General features: G+C 40.7%; 1 protein-coding gene across 1 annotated transcript in view; it reads left to right on the top strand.

Annotated features, from left to right (window-relative positions):
* The window catches only part of lmbr1 (limb development membrane protein 1), a 43,431-nt gene that overhangs the window by 5,964 nt on the left and 22,926 nt on the right, over positions 1-14,541 (top strand). Inside the window, exons 2-5 of the mRNA XM_004546825.4 lie at positions 1,733-1,805; positions 5,274-5,313; positions 6,135-6,274; positions 9,914-10,017. Of these exons, the coding sequence (XP_004546882.2) occupies positions 1,733-1,805; positions 5,274-5,313; positions 6,135-6,274; positions 9,914-10,017 (357 nt within the window). The remainder of the gene's footprint in view (positions 1-1,732; positions 1,806-5,273; positions 5,314-6,134; positions 6,275-9,913; positions 10,018-14,541) is intronic.

The raw sequence follows: 14,541 nt of genomic DNA, 5'->3' as shown, positions 1-14,541 counted from the left end.
AATTTTTTGAGGGAAAATGGATTGATAAGAAGGGTAGTAGCACTGGCATTCACTGCTGTGCCTGAAAGTTGCTGTTATCTCCTCAGAGACTGCTGTGTCTTTGTGTCTGTGCTGCTTTATCAGCTCTGTGCACCTGATGATGTCTTGTTCAGGGTTTGCCACTTTGTGGACATCATTCGGCTTGCACCAGCATCCCTACAGAATTTATAGCTAGAAACATATGAGCAGTCTTTCATTTGATAGGGGACTGCATATGATAGGAAAAATGTTTTTGTTGCTGCTGTCACATTATGACATTTGGCATTTCTTATTATGCCAGTTTGCCTGTCTGTGTTGTGTATGTCCGCCTGGCATCTGGTTGAATCCTCTCATAACCCCAGCTCGGCCGCAGTGAGCTATGTGGTGTTGACAAGGTGCAAAGTGCTGAAGTGGGAGCTTCTAAGATTAGTTGCGTCCTGGTCACTGTCACAGGAGAAGAAGGGAATGTGGAAAGTGATCTTTCTGTGGCTTGTTTTGAGGCTGTGGTTATCTAATTTGTGGACCACTTTGCATGTAGCTTCGACCTAATTAGTGTCATCAGACAAATAAGAGCAACAATGCAATTCTCACTTTCCTACTTTAATCGAATAAATGGGTCATATTAAACATCTTAGTTGCCACTGTTAATGTGCTATCATGTGGTTGCAATTAAGGTTTCTGCATAAACTTTGCAACTGACATAAGGGACATGCACAATTGAGTTGCAGTAATCATTTACTGGTACACAAAAAAAGTAAATTGCTCAATATTAGAGCATGAGAAGTTATTGACTTGCTTTAATGCAAAATGCAAAATTGCTTTTATGCAAATAATTAGAGGTTACACCATTACAACTAAAAGTTACCTTGTGTGAGCTCAGAATATGTTGGTCATTGTAAGAAATCTGCCATTGCTGTTAAACGGCAGTCTTGATCTTTTAACATCCACACCGTTTAGTCCATTCATATCAGACTCTGGTTTGTTTTTCCTTTTGGTGCAGTTCATTTGTGAACACGGTAATCGCTTTTGGGTGTGGACCAAAACAACTGGTCTCCCGAGGTGGTCTCAGTCTCAGTTCCAAAGAAACTCCAGAGTGACGTGTAGGCTACAAGTTTGAGCTAAATGCCTTCTTATAGCCAGCTATTCTTTGCGACAGACACCATAGACAGTCGAGTTTTGCCTAAAATATTATTCAGATAAATACAAATGTTGGGATTGAAGTCTCCTTTGTTATCTACTAGTTCAGAACACATCAATTTCTTCCTGTATTTACTTCTGTTGATCCTATTATTTTACAGTATTGGGAGAGATGGTCAAGCCTGATAATGCCTTGGATATAAATGAATTCCCAGTGTGTTCCTCAGAGTGGGGGAGCACAGCTTGTACATTTAACAGTGGTATCGCAGTAAAGCTCTGAGAAGAAGGTTTTGATCTTTCAACTTCATCATATAAAAACACAATAACTACTCTGTACCTAAGACCACGTATTACTGATTTTGAGCTGCACACAATGGTATTAGCATTGTATATACAGCATATGGTGTAAGAAATACTTTGACAATCCTTTTAATACCTAAGTGTGTCATAGTCTTAATGTGGGATATTTTGGGGTTTAAAATCTGCTGGGTGGATGGTGCATATGGTGTCTCCAATGTGCTGATTCATCCCTTGTCATAATAAATCCTGCATTAAAATTCTTGTGATGTTGTTTCAGATTTGCTTCCTCCTGTTTGCCGTCCTCTACATCGTGTCCTACTTCATCATAACCAGATACAAGAGGAAGAGTGGTAAGTGCTGTGCAAAATGTGAGTTCAGACTAAAATTCTCGCCTGTCTGTAACACGTAAAAAGCAGCGCTGTGTCTGCGGTGAAACGATTCTCACACCAAGCATAACAGAGGTTTGCTTATTTTGTCATTTATGCTGTGTTTGCTCACACTCAGAACTCATGATTTTTTACAGCCAAGGATACTATAGTTGTTTGCTTTGGGTCACACCCACGCCTGAACACAGCCTGCTTTGTGTTGGAAGGGCTGTGGCCACATTAATCCACTTGGTCACAAAAGCTGTTAGGTTAATGCTGACATAACTTGTCCTGTGAGGTTGATAACTTCAGCTACGTCACCTAAAACATTGATTGTAACCTGTGTGACAAACAAGGAGATAAGAACAAGAAGAAAAGAAAAATACAAACATGTAGCACAAAAATAGTCATGTAGATAATGTGAACTCTTTCCCATTTTCCCAAGGCTAATATAGTTTGTCCAGGTCACCCAGCCTTACCTTGTCTTATTTTAAAAGTAGACCACTTCACATCAGAAATCCCTTCTGGAGATTTAAACTGTAGAAAACTAGGCTGCACCCAGTGGTTTGGGTTTTGGGTTATAGAGCAAATAATGTGTGAGTATTTTAGCTTCCATCATCAAATTTTTTTTTATTTTTTATTTTTTTGCTTTAGATAATAGAATCAGAGATTTGATTCAATTGAATTTTCTTTATATAGTGCCAAAGCATTAGCACAAGTCTTCTCAAGGTACTTAACATGATAAGGTAAGCACTTGCAACAGTGTAGAGGAAAAGCTCTTTTAAAACAGGAAGAAGGCTCAGATAGGATGTGTGACCATGTGCATCCAGCTGTTTACTGTCAGTGGAGAATATCAACACTTGTATGGTTGTAAAAAGCATTATTAGTACGGTACAGGTCCAAGGGTTATTCTGGTTCTGGGTGGGACTTCTTTGGATTGCCTTGTTACGCTTAACCATTTGTGACATAGAAATTTCCACTATCCACAATTAACTGAATCCCAAGGTAACAAAACTGGTACATAATATTTAAGGGTACAACATTCTTAGCCTGCTGTTTGACGTTTTTCCCCTGATGACGTATATAAAATCGATGCAGCCTCTTGTTTACTTGTTGGTTTGTGAAATGTTTTCACTGACTCTTAGTGTTTTGACACTCAATGTGCCAAGTGAGGTATGGGTCTGACTGAAGGTGGAAGCTCATTGGCCGACGTTTGGTTTTTTGCAAAAAGTGAAGGCTGTTGGCTTTAGTTTTCAGACCTGGACGCATCCATTTTTTTTTCAGCTGTCTGAAATTTGTTCTGTATTTGTACTGATAGTTAATCATACATTTTGGTTTTGTATGGTGAGTAGAGAATATCAGATACTTTGAGCTATCTGTATGAAAGCGTTCATTATGTTATTATATCCATGTTGCTGTTTTTTTTTTTTTTTTTTCTCTTCTATGTTTGCCCAGAGTTTGTTTTTTGTCTTGTTTGTTTTTCGTAGTCTTCCTGTGCTCTCCTGTCTCTTCTCTTTTCCCCCACACTCCCCAACCAGGGGTGGCAGATACAGTGGGGCAAAAAAGTATTTAGTCAGCCACCGATTGTGCAAGTTCCCCCACTTAAAATGATGACAGAGGTCAGTAATTTGCACCAGAGGTACACTTCAACTGTGAGAGACAGAATGTGAAAAAAAAATCCATGAATCCACATGGTAGGATTTGTAAAGAATTTATTCGTAAATTAGGGTAGAAAATAAGTATTTGGTCACCTCAAACAAGGAAAATCTCTGGCTCTCACAGACCTGTAACGTCTCCTGTAAGAAGCTTTTCTGTCCCCCACTCGTTACCTGTATGAATGGCACCTGTTTGAACTCATCATCTGTATAAAAGACACCTGTCCACAGCCTCAAACAGTCAGACTCCAAACTCCGCCATGGCCAAGACCAAAGAGCTTTCGAAGGACACCAGGAAAAGTATTGTAGACCTGCACCAGACTGGGAAGAGTGAATCTACAATAGGCAAGCAGCTTGGTGTGAAAAAATCAACTGTGGGAGCAATCATCAGAAAATGGAAGACATACAAGACCACTGATAATCTCCCTCGATCTGGGGCTCCACGCAAGATCTCATCCCGTGGGGTCAAAATGATCATGAGAACGGTGAGCAAAGATCCCAGAACCACACGGGGGGACCTGGTGAATGACCTGCAGAGAGCTGGGACCAAAGTAACAAAGGTCACCATCAGTAACACACTACAACGGCAGGGAATCAAATCCCGCAGTGCCAGACGTGTTCCGCTGCTGAAGCCAGTGCATGTCCAGGCCCGTCTGAAGTTTGCCAGAGAGCACATGGATGATACAGCAGAGGATTGGGAGAATGTCATGTGGTCAGATGAAACCAAAGTAGAACTTTTTGGTATAAACTCAACTCGTCGTGTTTGGAGGAAGAAGAATACTGAGTTGCATCCCAAGAACACCATACCTACTGTGAAGCATGGGGGTGGAAACATCATGCTATGGGGCTGTTTTTCTGCCAAGGGGACAGGACGACTGATCCGTGTTAAGGACAGAATGAATGGGGCCATGTATCGTGAGATTTTGAGCCAAAACCTCCTTCCATCAGTGAGAACTTTGAAGATGAAACGAGGCTGGGTCTTCCAACATGACAATGATCCAAAACACACCGCCCGGGCAACAAAGGAGTGGCTCCGTAAGAAGCATTTGAAAGTCCTGGAGTGGCCTAGCCAGTCTCCAGACCTCAACCCCATAGAAAATCTGTGGCGGGAGTTGAAAGTCCGTGTTGCTCGGCGACAGCCCCAAAACATCACTGCTCTCGAGAAGATCTGCATGGAGGAATGGGCCAAAATACCAGCTACTGTGTGTGCAAACCTGGTAAAGACCTATAGTAAACGTTTGACCTCTGTTATTGCCAACAAAGGTTATGTTACAAAGTATTGAGTTGTATTTTTGTTATTGACCAAATACTTATTTTCCACCCTGATTTACGAATAAATTCTTTACAAATCCTACCATGTGGATTCATGGATTTTTTTTTTTTTTTTTTTTCACATTCTGTCTCTCACAGTTGAAGTGTACCTCTGGTGCAAATTACTGACCTCTGTCATCATTTTAGGTGGGGGAACTTGCACAATCGGTGGCTGACTAAATGCTTTTTTGCCCCACTGTAGCTGCCTCTCTGAATCTAAATTAAAATTAAGTTCTTTTTTCTCACCATCACCAATTGCTCTCTTGTAAGGGAATTATATGGTTGCTGGGATTTCCTGACATTGTGGGGTCTTTACATCATAATGTACCATAAAGTGCTTTGAGGAAACTGTTGTATTACAAAGCTGAAATGACCTGTGTTAGATTATGTTCTGCTGTACTTACATATACAGTGTAGTCTTTGCAGAGTCTATAGTCTGACTCAGGATTTCTCCTTGAAACTGAAGGACTTTTGTTTCCCTCTTTAGATGACCACGAGGATGAAGATGCTGTTGTCAACAGAATATCGTGAGTGTGGGATTTTGTTCCGTACAAAAATTAAAAAAAAATTCTTTATTTGTAGATGCTAACCATTAATTTTCTTAATTAAATTAAATGAATTTTCTGCAATTCAGAATTTACTGCGTCCAAATCAGTTAATTCATTTAATGTAGAAAGTAAGAAGAAGACGAGCTTAAGCAAAATAATCATTAATTACTAATAACCAGAAAAATGTTTTCATAAATTTGCTCCCCAACAATCTGTATGTTTCAAAAATGGTTTCATTTTCTAGACCAGTGATGAAGGTATCACATCACTCCAGCTAGGATCTTACATCCACCCTTCATTGTATGACTGCTGTCATCGCATTCGTCCTGCCTGCTTATTTCCAGCTGGAGGACATGGTACCTTAGGGTCCTGCGCACACAATAGATAGCATGCCTGATTAACATGCTTTTTTTAGCAAACGGGTGTCGGGCCCACTGAGCAGCTGGTCACTGCCTTGGGCAGAGTCTGGACACTATATTGTGAAAAAATACCCAGTTTATGCCTTTTGTTGTTCGTGGACTAAGGCAAAGGTGGTGAAGGTTTAGTTTTATTTAAGTGGCTACTGATTCTAAATAAGCTAATATGTTGCTTGCTGGAAATGTTTATCCGTGTGACACACTCCCACTTGATGCAAGTGGCCTTTTTTTATTTTTATTTTTATTTTTTTAGAATATACAATAATCTAAACTAATCTAATCTTTCAGTAAGTAAACGATTTTTCCTTTTGGTGTTGTTATGTGGAATTGCCCTAACATGAGTCTGTACGTGTGTCTATGTCTGTGTGTTGATTACATTTACAGATTGTACTTGTGCACCTTCACTCTGGCAGTGTCGGGTGGTGCCGTCTCCTTATTGCCTTTCTCAATCATTAGTAATGAGATCCTGCTCTCCTTCCCCCAAAACTACTACATTCAGTGGCTCAATGGCTCCCTCATTCACGGTCAGTAGTTCACACAGTTTATCCCAGTTTTCATTTTCTCTTTTTGTTTATGAAATACTTCACTGTAAAGAAAATTTGTCTTCCAGCGTATTTGATCATAATAACAGTCAGTTCAGCTTTTCACATTAATGTCAGGATAAAAAAGTTGTGCTCATTAACATTCTGTGTACATTACATTGGACTACTAACCACAGATGTGGTGTGAATGTGATCCAATCTCAGTCTGGATCAGCTACTAGTTGTACATTGCAAGTCTGAGGTTTAAAAAAAAAAAAAATTCTGTGATGCAGCAATGTACTATAGATGTGGTCTGTACAGGCTAGCATTTCTCCGTGTTCACCAGTCATCCAGAACACAGCATCTTCTATCTTCCATTTGTCTTTGTTGCTCCCACTCCACACACATCTGGCCATTAAGTAGACTGAACATTTTCACATGGTTTGTAGTGATGAAATTTAGTTTGCTTGGATTCTTCTTTTTGGGAAAAAAAAAACAAATTACGAATCGCCAACTAATTCGGACCAACATAAATGAACTGTAGGTGTGAAAATACCCTAAGAGTGTACTTATTGTGTTTTTGTGGAGTTCCTAGTAGAGATTAATATAAATCCAGACAATAGAGTTTTCTAAAACTAATTATAGTAATTCTCACTAAGTAATTATTTGGTGACTCATCAACATTAATAGCATCCGAACGGGATCTGTCTATAGAAGGAATGTCAACCTGGATCAGTGAAACTTGCCTTTCTGTCAGTGTTAAAGTTATACTCCGAGATATCTTAATATAAGAGACAAATATGCAGTTCAAACAGTATCACAAAGTTGTCAGCACAACTTTGGGGGTTTAAATTGTAGGATTAAATGTGTAATACCACAAAAAAGAATGCCAAGAATGCCCAGTACCGTATTTTCACGACCATAAGGCGCACTGTGCTAAAAGGCGCAGTCTCAGTTATGTGTGCCCTTACTGTATTTAACACACACATAAGGCGCACTGGACCATAGGGCGCATACAAGTACCGTATGCGTATTTAAAAATAAAGCGGGAGCAAACCTGAATTCGGTACCTTACTCACATTTCTATTGCCGGTAATCGTCATCATCAACAACACACAAGCATACAAGTGTGCGTATTTAAAAATAAAGCAGGAGCAAAACAAAGTTTGGTACTCACATTTTTATCATCAATCAAACCCATCGAAGTCCTCATCCTCTGTGTCTGAATTGAACAGCTGCGCTAAATCTCCATCAAACATGCCAGGTTCACTGTCTTCACTGTCAGAGTCACTTTCCGTGCCGTGCAGCTCCTCGGAAACGATGCCGGCTTTTGCGAAAGCTCGAACAACAGTGCCAGCAGACATGTTAGCCCAAGCATCTACAATCCATTGGCAAATTGTGGCGTAACTCGCCCGGCGCTGCCTTCCACTCTTAGTGAAACTGTGGTCTCCACCGGTCATCCATCGCTCCCAGGCCGCTCGCAGCCTTACTTTGAACGGGCGGTTCACACCGATGTCCAGCGGTTGGAGTTCCTTTGTCAGGCCTCCCGGAATGACAGCAAGCTCACAGTTCATTTGCTTCACAAGTTTTTTCACATCGGCTGTGAGATGGGCACGCATAGAGTCACAGATCAACAGCGATGGTGATGCGTGGAAAAAACCACCTGGTCTCCTTACATACACCTCCCTCAGCCAGTCTTTCATCATTTCCTCATCCATCCAGCCCTTTTCATTTGCCTTAATGATGATTTCTGCTGGAAACTTCTCTTTAGGCAAAGTCTTTCGCTTAAAAATCACCATAGGCGGCAGTTTCTGTCCATTAGCATGGCAGCCAAGCACAACAGTAAAAGAAGACTTTTCATACCCCGTTGTGCGTATCGCTACCGTGCTGGTCCCCTGCTTCTCCACAGTGTGACTCACCGGGATGTCAAAAGTGAGCGGGACCTCGTCCATGTTTGTGATGTGGCTGGGCTGGATGTTTTTGTCGCCGATGTGTTTGCTGCAGTAGGAGCGGAAGATGGCCAGCTTTTCCTTATAATCCGCTGGAAGTTGCTGCGCTACCGTAGTCCTGGTCCGGATGGAAAAATGGCACCGTTTCATAAAACGAAAGCACCAAGACGGACCTCCTTGGAAATGTTCAATGTTCATCTCTTCAGCTAGTGAAACTGCTTTTAGCCGAATGGTGACCGTCGAAACGCTTCTCCCGCTCGCTCTTTGCTCGATGATCCACCGCTCGAGTCTTTCCTCCAACTCGAGCCACCTCGCCATATGTCCGCGGAAACTCAGCTGCGTTTTCTTGACCTGCCGGAGCTTGTTTTCCAGCTTCCTCCGTTTGCGAACCATCGATTCGTTAATCTTAAATTCTCTCGCCGCTGCTCGATTTCCATGTTCCTCCGCGTAGCTGATGGCCTTCAGTTTAAACTGTGCTTCGTAAGCGTGTCTCTTTGCCATTTTCAGGGTTGTTAAAACAACGATGTCCTGCATAATGCACATACCTGTTCTTTTATACAGGTATGTGCGATTGTCCCGGTATATACGATCAACGCCCACACTTCACCCTTTAACGTTCTCATGGTGTTCTCTACTACATCCTCCTTACAACACATAGGGCGCACCGCGCTATAGGGCGCGCCGCACTTTTTGAAGAAAATCTAAGACTTTTAAGTGCGCCTTATGGTCGTGAAAATACGGTAATTAATAAACAAAGTTTTTGTTAATGCACATAAAATGTTTTCTATAGTAGATAAATTACTTTGGTGTAGTATGAAGATCCACAGCTGTAAGTTTTGACACCTGTAGTCTATAAAGTCCTCTATCATACAGTGTATCTAGTTTCAATTTGTGGACACATTAATGCGCGTTTATGGTGACACATTCATTTATCTCAGAGTAACTACGTGACAGTGTATGTTATTCACTCACCTTACACATCTTATTATGAAGATTTAAACACCAATGATGTTAATTATCTGGGTTATGTTTGTGTAGAAAAGATAACATTAAGTGTCCTTTGGTGCACAAAGTCTAAACATGAATCAGTTCCATTGTGTTTGCACTAAAACTAAAAGAAAACATGCTGACTTTGAGAATTTTTAGATGTTTATAAAGGGAGAAAAAAGGTGAAACCTATTAAAAATATCTTATGTGCTAGAATTTTGTAGAGTAAGTTAAAGCTTTGATTAAGCCAAATAATGCATTAGATAATAAGAAATGTGGTCTCTTTGTACAAACACTGACACAGTTTGCTTCCTATGACTGTTGAGAAACTTTGTATTTGTTGAAACATGACTTTGCTATACAAAAAAAAAAAAGAATAGATGTGTCACCAGATGGGGTGCTAACAAATGAAAGAAGCCAGTTTGTTTTTCCCCTTAAACCATTTGAGATTGAGAATTATTTATTTGCACTGCCAGTGCTAATTACCTGCTTCTGTTAAGGCTGTTTGATGTTCAAGTATCCACCAGGTGGCAGTAGAGTCCATGACTTAGAAACTGCCAAAAGGGCACTCAACAGACAAAACTGTCTTAACTTAAATTGCAATTTAGGAAACTCTGTGAATGAATCTTTGGCACATGTCCCCTTCATAATGAAACATTTTTTTAATAATATATTGTCTCTGTATATGTCTGTTTGGTTACTGCAGGTCTGTGGAACCTGGTGTCACTGTTCTCCAATCTTTGCCTCTTCGTCCTGATGCCATTTGCCTATTTCTTTTTGGAGTCTGAGGGATTTGCAGGATCGAAAAAGGTACAAACTATGGGTCTTTATCTAAAAATGAGAAAAAAGTTGCCAACCTATCCAACTGTTCTAAATCTCTGTTAGCAGCATATCAATTTTTTTTTTTTTTTGTAATACATGTTTATTGATGCCTTTAAAAAATTATGGACAAGGTAGAATTTCATTACAAAAAATTATTTGGACAATTTTTTTTGGTTTAAAAAAAACAAACAAACTTGGAAGTCATTAAAAACAGTTCATAGTAAAATTTTGTGTGGTACTGTACTCTAGGCTGTTATGTATTTGAATGCTCTAATACCTATGCAAGAGGTTTTCTCTTAGCAACCAGAGCAGCAGCAGGTGCTTAGTGCTTGCCCTCTCCCTGACTCATGCCACTGACCGTAACTGCCACCGCAAAAAGCTCATTAACCATGAAAGTCTGAATCTGGTCTTCACCCAGTGCCACATCCTGACAAACCCTTTCAATATGGCCATAGGCTGCAAACGCTTCAACACTGCTGCATCGGCCCCACTGATTTAAAGCCTGATTCCTTGTCACCTCCTCCCCAGCCCCCTAAAATAAAACTTCAAAAGGACAAGCTAATAATCGAGTTGTAAGGCTCAGCGAACTTCCTTGTTTAATTGATTACCCCCCCCAAAAAATGGGCTGGGGGCTCGTGTTCCAAACGTCCATAAAGTCGCAGCAACATGACAGCACAATAGAGCCTTGCAAAATGGAGGGCCAAAGATTTACTTTTAATACGCCTCTATCCTGTGTCACAGTTTGAAACCTCTCTGGTTTATGTCCCTCCTGGCAAAAGCACATAAAAATTAGTTTGTACTGTAGTGTATAGCGAGTTCTTTTCTTCCTCAGCCCACTAATTTGTTTCGGTTGGATTTCTTCAGTAGAGGGCAAGCCCTGATGTGTAGGAAGCAGGATGAGGGCCTCTTTCACATTTCTCCCTTTTGTTCTTTTTCATTTCAGCAAGACTGTTTCTTGCAATACAGCTTCCATAAATGTGCCTAGAGGAAGTACTGTTCAGTGTTGAGCTGCACTTCCAGGTATATATTTTGTTGGTTCTGTGCTAAGGCAAGGGTGGAAATGATATACCCACTCCTCCATTTAATCGCCCTCCAAAAAAACAAAACAAAAAGCCCGAGCTGCCTGCAGAGTGAATTATACAGCCGACGGCAAGATAAATGTAAAAGCAGATCTGTGTTTTTATAATGTGATATTATCCCTTTATCCAATAACAGCATTAGACTGCTATGCCATAAGGTTTTATGTGGCATTTTAACCCACTGGGCTAATGTTATAGCACTGCGAGTTCCCTTTGAGTGCGGAAATGAAGTGAATGATGAATTTCACTTCTAACGTCGTAAGTCAGCCTTTTCATGTGGCTGTGTTTACTTTTGACGATGTACTAAAAGACGCCAACAGATTAAAGATGGTTTTTTTTTTTTTTTTTTTAATGTTGTTGTTTTTTAATGTTCAACTCTTTAGAGGCTCTGTCACCTGAATGATTGATAGTTTAACAAATTGTCCAAATTGTGGATGAATCAAGAGCGACTTAAGGTTTTGATGTCAGATGTTATGATTTAGCTTTATTTGCTGCTGTAAAATGTCTACCGCTTTACTGCTGTGTTCTCAAATCTTTGCAGAAGAGCTGCATCACTGAGGCAAGTAAAGGTTGTTGTTTAGTTTGTTTTTAGGTTCTGATCATATTTAGAAATTGAGATACTACATTGTTGGTGATGTACTTATCAAATATTGTCCACTTTTTCTTTTTTGCAGCATTAGCAAAGGAATTTAGATAAATAAAAAAAGAAAATTGCCATTATTGTCTCTCTGTTACTTGTCTCCACACCACCAATAGGTGGCATTGTAATGATGAGAACCATACATGTCATCCTTATTGAGATGATCAGTATGCTGTAACAAAGACTGAAGATATCAACATAAACCTTTAGTCAGTCTTCTATTTATATCAAGGAAATGTAATCACATTAATAGATAGAATTGATGAGTGTGATATCTCAGCGCTATATTTACTCAAAAACAGTGAAATCAAGGGTAAGGGTTTTGATGGTGACAACTTCCTGTTCTATTTCAACCAAAATAAGTGACAATTATTAAAGCATGCATAAAGTCTGTGAAACAGGATTTGTACAGGAACTCGTGCTTTGCAGAGAATAGTCTTTTGGTCTTCCCCACAGTATTGAAATGTGTTTGATCCTCAAACGAGTTGGAACGAGTCTGACCCCCTGACTGACCCAGCAAAGGGCCAACAGGTTTCATCTGGTAGTTAAAGAAACTCCTCATCAATCTCATCCTAAGCCCTAACCCGCCGATGATGAGAAGTGTGTTTATTGTGGAGGAGGAGGAGGAGGGGAAAGAGAAAACGTCTCGCCGAGTAAACCCGTGTGGTGTTACTAAGATACTCGTCTTTGTTGGAGCTCCACAATAGGGGCCTGGATATTTATTTCAAATCTCCTGCACATGCAGACATTTTTCCCAGGCCTTCTTTTGGGTAGGGCCAGCCGGGGAATATAAAGTGGTGTTTACATACCTTCCTTTAAGGTCACAATGTCTCCCGAAAGCTGCCTGTTACAATGTTCGTTACCATGGCGACATATTAGCTTGAGCTAGGAATTGTAAAAACGAGCAAGCGAGATTTTCCCCTCCTCTCGTGACTCAGTTTTTCAAATCTAAATGCAAAGTTCTGAAACAAAACTGAGTCTCTGCTGATTTTGTAGCTGTTTTTGAAGATTTTAAAGTAATCTGTAACTCACGTTGACTTGGTTACACAGCTTTATTTGCACTGTGGGTTAAGTTAGGTAGAGTATTATGTGTTATTAGGTGTGCTTGGTCCCTACTTTCCGCTTAACAAAACCCAGGAAGCAGCCATCTATTTGAATTCTTATTAATATAAGGATTTTATATAATCACAAGGTGCTGCCACAATAGGATGATTAAAAAAAAAAAAAAAAAACAAAAGGGAGAGGGAGACTTGACAAACAACTGAAAGCTATGTTATTCATTAAAATGATTCTGTTTTCTTAAGCATCTGTACTCAAACAGATAAGCTGCTTCACTGTGGTTTGAATGATATGACTTGACACCAGCCATTTCCCTTCTGCCCTGTTTATTAAGAAGTCTTAGGAGTCCTTAGAAGTTGATTGCGCAGCTTTACAGGGCAGTGTCCCTCTCCTCTGCTTTCTGTCTTTGACACGGTCATTGCGCTGCTACCGACTGGTTGAAGGATACGCTAATAAGGTCCCTGAGCATCTGGCATGTCTTTAGCAAAGAGGGCAGGTCTTTTTGCTTGGAAGTGAAAAGGACCCTGCCCCCTTCCTCACTTATTACACTCTTGGCCCTTGTTGCACACGTCCCTGACAGTGAGCAGAAGGATGGTCCGTTGGATGATCTCTGCCATCACCTGCTGACCTGTTATGGAATGATCACAGCGACTAGGAAACGCCTGTGCCAACTTAGTTTCGTCCTGTGTTTGATTGCAACTTGATTTTACTTGGAAGTGGAAACGGGTCATGAAAGATTGGCTTTAGTTTGTCTGCAGAATACACCAGGCAACAAGCTTGTGAACTATTTCCAAAGCCCTCTGTAGCTTTGTGTGACTGGGTGGATTGGGAGAAAGATGAACTTGTCTGATTGTGTGTTTCTGTGTGTGTGGGTAGATCAATCCATGCATGTTTGTTTGCTGCCGCATATGAAGTGATTACTTTCCTCTCTGGCCACTACGCACATTTCTTAGAAAATCTCCCTTGTCTTGTACAAGCAAAGTTGCAGCCCCTCACTCGATGTCAGTGTGAGGATCGGGGGATGCTGAATATTTCAGAGCTGCTATATTTAGAGGTAGTTACACATTTAGAAAGGCAAGAATAGAAACTTTCAACGGGCACTCTAGATGCCAAGGCGCAGTCTTTTTCTTTTTTTTCCACCCTTCCTTCACCAGTTGACAGTTTTCTTTGATCACTGATGATGACTGACTTGGATTTTCCTATTTTTAAACCACATATTTTGCGATGAGGTGCAAAGGGCTACATTTTTCCTTGCAAGAATGTGTGATCATAAGCAGAACTTTCACTGTGCTATATCATGCATGTAAATGGATCAATAAAACCATTCAAATCAGTCACTTTCAGTGTCCCCCGTTCTCTTGACCCCCCCAAATCGGTTTTGACACAGTGAATCGTTCTTCCTGCGAAGCAAGAACCAGGGGTGATAGTAAGCGAGGTGACAAGCATTGCCTTTGCCCTAAATGATCTGAATGGGTAATGATTTGAGTCTTATAAATGATTGAGAGACATATCTAAAGGGAATACACCTTCAGCATGGCCTGGACATCTTGTTAAGGTGGACTGGTGCGCTTGAGCGGACACACGTCCTGCCTGTGGTTTCTGCTTGTTCTTATGCATCCTTAAGAGACCACGTGAGGGACGTGGCTGAAGTCCCTGAAAGCATTCCTCTCTCACCTCTCTTACCTCTAGGGAACGCGATATGCTCAGACGTTGACTCCTCTCCTCCACCAGTCT

Source organism: Maylandia zebra, linkage group LG9 (genome assembly GCF_041146795.1).
Source record: "Maylandia zebra isolate NMK-2024a linkage group LG9, Mzebra_GT3a, whole genome shotgun sequence".
In the NCBI taxonomy this organism is placed as follows: domain Eukaryota; kingdom Metazoa; phylum Chordata; class Actinopteri; order Cichliformes; family Cichlidae; genus Maylandia; species Maylandia zebra.
The sequence above is the reverse complement of the archived record's forward strand: the minus strand, read 5'-3'. Positions and strand labels throughout refer to the sequence as shown.